At 49.5% G+C, this 5599-nt stretch overlaps 1 protein-coding gene across 1 annotated transcript in view; it reads left to right on the top strand.

Moving 5' to 3' along the window:
* DNAJC8 (DnaJ heat shock protein family (Hsp40) member C8) overlaps positions 1-5599 on the top strand; it is a gene marked incomplete at its 5' end in the record, with an annotated part of 32616 nt that overhangs the window by 22284 nt on the left and 4733 nt on the right. The window contains 1 exon segment of the mRNA XM_014582543.1: positions 4226-4317. Coding sequence (XP_014438029.1) covers positions 4226-4317 — 92 coding nt within the window.

The following is a 5599-nucleotide window of genomic DNA, read 5'->3' as shown; positions in this document are numbered from 1 at the left end:
GAACAGAGCAAAAAAAAAAGAGAACCCCCCCCCCCCCCCGGGATGGCCACGCACAGTCCCGTCTCCTCCGTTCCCCACTCAGCATTTCGGGCATACACGCACACGTACCCTGTGTGAGTTTCAAGCCTCTGGGTCCAGGACTCAAACTGTAGTTGGCCATGAAGAAGTCTAGTGCCTTAATGACTACGCTGCCCACCGGCTCTGCGGCTGGCTCATTAGGTGTTATTGGCAGGGCCCGTCGGTGGCATGGTGGTCAAGGTGCTGTGGGTCCCATGTGGTCAGCGATGCAGTTTGAGTCCTGCACCCGCTGGGTTGGGAGTCACACAGGGTGTGTGTGCATACTCAGAATCCCAAGAGGGACTGAGGGAACAGTGACTCCGGCCTGGCCATGCCCCTGGGGGTGTTTTCTCATTTGTCCTCTCTCTCTGTGTGTGTCTTCGAGCACACGTGCCCTAAAACAGAAAAAAAATGTTATCTATAGTTTCTACTTTAATTTATTATTTTTTAAAAAAGAATTATTTAATTTTATTTATTATTATTATTATTTTCCAGGATTTTTTTTCCTTTTTTTGGAGAGATTTTTGCTATAGGGTGTGTTTGCTCACCAGACAGACAGAGAGAGACAGAGAGATAGAAAGCGAGAAATCACCCCCCAGGAGGGATGGTCATGCCGCAATCCTTTCTCCTTCATTCTCTTCTCGGGATCTTGGGCACGCACGCACATGCGCCCAACGTGAGTTTAAGCCTCCGGGTCCGGGACTCAAACTGCGGTCGACTACGTGGGAGTCCAGCGACATAGCCATTACGCTAACTGCTGGTCCCTTATTTTCCAGTTTTGATCCGATGGAGAGAGAGATAGAAGGGGGGGGGTGAAAAAGCAAGCCGTCAGGTACAGGACTTGAACCACGGTCAGCCATGTGGGAGTCCAGCACCATTAACCACCACGCCACCTGCCAGACTCCTACTTTATTTTTGAGTCCATTGAGAACTTAGGTGCTTGCAAAGCAACCCCAAAGCAAAAGTGTAGACGTTTATGATTCTTTTTTCAGTCTTTTCTAGATGTTACGCCACATCTTAATTCAACAGCAGTGTTTTTTGGGAGTCATATTTAGCAAATTTTTCTTTCTTTTCTTTCTTTCTTTTTTTTTTTTTAAGTTTATATATTTCTTTCATGAGAATAAGAAACAATGAGACAGGGGCCGGCCAGTGGCATGATGGTTAAGGTGCTGGACTCCCTGCGTGGTCAACCACTGTTGGAGTCCCGAACCGGGCGGCTTGCTTTCTCACCCCCCCCCTCTGTCCTTCTGGTAAATTAAAATAAATAAAGTTAAATAAGATAATTCTAAAAAAAAAAAAAAAAGAGAGAGAGAGAGAGAGAGAGAACGAGACAGAGAGATAAGTGCCCTCCGCAGCGTCTGCACATTATGGCCCCTCTCCTGGCCTCCCAGCCAGTTAGAGTCATGGTGTTGCGGAGTGAGCAGGCCACCAGAACCGAACCCTCTTCCGCGTGGATTCAACCCCACGTCAGCATTGCACCCCCTGGCCCTACCAGCTGGCTGCTGTGGAGAGTGAGAAACAAGCAGCATTCATTGAGATCCAGTCCTCACGTCTCTTGGAATCTTGAGGCTGTTCTGGTGACGTGGCCGGCACAGCTGGCCGGGCAGCCGCGTGCCGTCCAGTGCATGCCACGACCCAGAGCGTGGCCCATCCAGGTGGCGGTCAGCAGGGCCCGATGAGGGGCTCTACTGCAGTACTGGGCCCGACGGCCACATCCTCTTCCAGCGGGTTGTGCGCCCGCCGAAAGCTTGGAGCGTGGCCGTCCTCCAGCTCTGTGCTCACGCCTCTGGCGGAGACCTAGGTAAGCTCGGTAAGCTCCAGACGTTCTGGTCAAGTGCCGGTGACTTCGAGTAGTTTATCTTTTTATTGCTGTTTCCATAGTTTGTAACATCGGCATGTGTTTCTGTATAATCAAGAAAAGAAGAATCAAAAACAGGGTTTTAAAAACATTTTTAGTTTAGTTTTTTTTTTTTTTTTTTGCCATAGGGTGTGTGTGCTTTCTGGAGAGAGACAGAGGGAAAGGGAGGAATCACCCCCGAGGGGGGACACCACAATCCCTTCTCTTCTCTTCTCTTTCTGGGATTTGCGGCACACATGCACATGTGCCTGGCATGATTTTCAAGGCTCCGGGTCCAGGACTTAACAACTTAGGAAAATCAAGTGTTTGTAAGAGCCATTTACAGCAGATGAAAGAGGGCAAGGGGAGACACGTTCTTTACAGGTTTCCTGTGTAAAAGGGCGCCATGACTTTCCCGACGGCCCCGTTAATGCTGGGGCAGCAGGAGCCTGAGACAGGCTGACAGGGAAGGCGACCAAGCAGCTCCCCAGCAGGTCTCCCGCAGAGGCTGGAGCCGTGTGCTGCCAAGGCCCTGCCGCAGGAGGTGCCCGCAGTCTCCCCAGCAAGATGCCCCCTCCAGATGGTGGCACAGGGCGAAGTTGCTGAACCCTCACGGGGTCCCGCTGGGGGCCGTCCGCCTCCCTCCACACAGGAGAGAGTAGAGAGACGAACAAGCTGGCAGGAGTGGCTGGTCAGACCAGCTGAGCCGGCTGGACACTCGCTGCTCCTCTCCTGCAGTTCCCAGAGAGTCGAGTCACTGTTTCCGTGTCCCTTCTGCGGGGCTGTCTTTACACTTTTTACAAAAGCTCTTCGTGGACCAGTAGGTGCTGTGGTGGTTAAGGGTGCTGGACACTCCCACATGGCCAACCACAGTTTGAATCCCAGACCTCGTGGCTTGCTTTCTGATTTTCCCTCTCTCTATGTCTCTCTCTGATCAAATCAAAATAAATGAGTGAATAAATAATTAAATACTTTTTAAAAACAAATAAACAAAAAAGTCTCTGTGGGACCAGCAGATGATGTAATTGTTAGTTACTGGACTCCCACATAGTTGACGGCAGTTTGAAGCCTGGACCTGGTGACTTAAAAAACATGCTGAGCACATGTATGCATGCTCAAAATCCCGAGAGGAGGATGCAGGAGTAGGGATTGCAGCATGGCCATCCCTCCTGGGGGGTGATTTCTCGCTGCCTGTCTCTTTGTCTCTCTAGCAAGTGCCTACACCCTATAACAAAAATCTTTCTTTAAAAAAAAAAAAAAAACCTGTGTTATTGCCATGGCACAGTGACTGGAAGCTGTGCATGGAGAGATGGAGCCTCACAGCTGGCCTCGGTTCGAGCCCTGACCCTGGTGCTTTGAAAGACATGCTGGCCTTGTGTGCAGGCGTGCCCAAGCCCTGATGGGTGAGCGCATGCTCACTCGCTCGCTCTCAGGCTCACTCGCCTTCTAGCAGTGAAGACGGAGGGGCTCCCTCCTCTGTCCCCAACTTCCTAATGGGCTGTTTCTGCAGCATGTGAGTTAGAGGATAAGTCGGATGTGTCCAGCTAGGACAGGAATGACCGAGACTTGCTTTCTCTCCTGGTGACAGTCATGGAGAGGCGGCCATGTAGCTGCCTGCCCGTGACCCCATCAGCAGGGGCGTGGTGCTCGTCCTTGAGTCCCGTCACCCACCTAGCTGGCACATCAGGTAGAGGGGCAGGGTGGCTGAGCGCATGGCCCTGGGGGTCCTAGTCATACGGCCTCTGTGCTGGGTGGCTGAGTGCCTTGGGACAGCAGACTGCCGCGGCGTGCTCCTCCCACCTGGCACCTGTGTTCGGGTCTCCAGCCTGCTCTAGCCAAGACATGCAGGTGTGTATGTGTGCCCGAGATCAGACGGGACGCAGCGTGGCCGGGCCCTGTGGAGGGTGCCCGTGTCTCACGCTCAAGCTTCCACGTGTGCTGCACGTGCTTTTTCATGAATGAAGATGGGGTTAGAGGTGTGTGGCGGGGCCAGGGGCAGCAAGTAGCCGTGCTGTGGTCAGCAGACCCCGGAGGGCGGGCACTTCAGTGACGGCTTCCCTGGGACCTGGCTTGGTGCCCGACACAGCAGTGAGCTTCGGCAGGAAAGCCTGATGTTATTGGGAGTCCTTTGAGGCAGACACCCTCCAGAATTGTGAGTGGTGGACGAGTACGCTTTCTCTCATGGGTGCTTCCCACCTGGCCGTGGCCTGGACAGGCAAAGAGGCTTCCCCTGCCGGGCTTTGATGTGCTTTTGTTTGAGGCTCCAACCAAGTGTCTAATGCCAGTTGCTGGTAAAATCCGTCCTTTCATTTCTTTGTTCTTATCTCGTAGTTCAAGCAAGCAGTATATAAGCAGACCATGAAACTGTTTGCCGAGCTGGAGATTAAGAGAAAAGAGAGAGAGGCCAAAGAGATGCACGAAAGGTACGTACTGCTGTGTGTGCGTGTGTGTGTGCATGCTTTTTTGGGGGGGGGGTTTGCTATAAGGGCGCATGTACTCACTGGAGAGAGAGGGAGACAGAGACAGAAAGTGAGAAATCAGCCCCCAGCAAAGATGGCCATGCCATAATCCCTTCTCCGGTCCCTGGTGAGATTTTGGGCACACATGCGTGAGTGCCCAGCGTGAATTTCAAGCCACTGGGTCCAAGATTGAAAATGTAGTCGGCCCTGTGGGAGTTCAGCGATGAGACCATTATGCCATCTGCTGGTCCTGGTCTCGGGCTTTTTCTTTCTTCCTTCCTTCCTTCCTTTCTTTTTTAATTTAAGTTTATTTATGTTCATTCAGTGTATGTCATATAAAATGAGATTTCCATCCAGAATACACTGTGTACTGATTCAGTCAAGCACATCAGCAAACGTGATTTCAACAAATAGTTTTCCATTTCCTATTTCCTGTATGTTTTGCTTTTTTTGGCCATCCTTGATTCCCTCTCTCTCACCCTCTGCCGTGCCCCACCTTCCTCCCTCACTGTCTCTGGAATCCATGGTTGCTTTCTATGCCTTTTCTCCCTATTTTATTGATTCACTAATGAACTTAATCTAAATATTTCCAGTAGCAAGCGCAGCTGATATATACATATCCATGAACACAAGTCTGACTTTAGGCACAAACCTCAGTGAGTAGAATGAACATACTACAAAGTAGCACCTAGCTGGGGGTACATAGCTTACTGCAGTCATCAAATATGCATTTATTCTTAATTTCAAGAAAAACAGTTTTTGTGTATTTTTTTCCTCTTGAAACTTTTTTTTTATTAATCAATTTACATTCATCTCCTAAGCATCGTCACAGCATGCAGAATGTGGTTTCCATCCAGAATATACTGCATGATACTGCATAGTGGCTTAATCATGCATGTTATCATCAATAATTTTCCATTTCTAGCTTCATATACATATATATTTACCCCTATGTCTGATCCTCTGCCCTTTTCCACCCTCTTCTCACACTATCTCTGGTGTCTACAGTGGTCTTCCATTCCTTTTCTCCCCACATATTACTGATCACACAATTTCTTAAATAAACTACTTACAATAGAAGTTCAGCTGGTAATTTCAAGAAAAGCAGTTTTGAATTGGTAAGAAAATTTGCTTAAAACTTAAAACCTGGAAACAGGTTAGTTTTCTGTTCAGATAGTAGGTATGTGAACCTATTGACAGCTGAAGACAGGACAAAAACTATTTTTTTTTTTGGAGAGGTTTTTGC

This window comes from Tupaia chinensis, unplaced genomic scaffold (assembly GCF_000334495.1).
Source record: "Tupaia chinensis unplaced genomic scaffold, TupChi_1.0 Scaffold143646_1, whole genome shotgun sequence".
Taxonomy (NCBI): Eukaryota; Metazoa; Chordata; class Mammalia; order Scandentia; family Tupaiidae; genus Tupaia; species Tupaia belangeri.
This window is presented reverse-complemented; position numbering and strand designations above follow the sequence as displayed.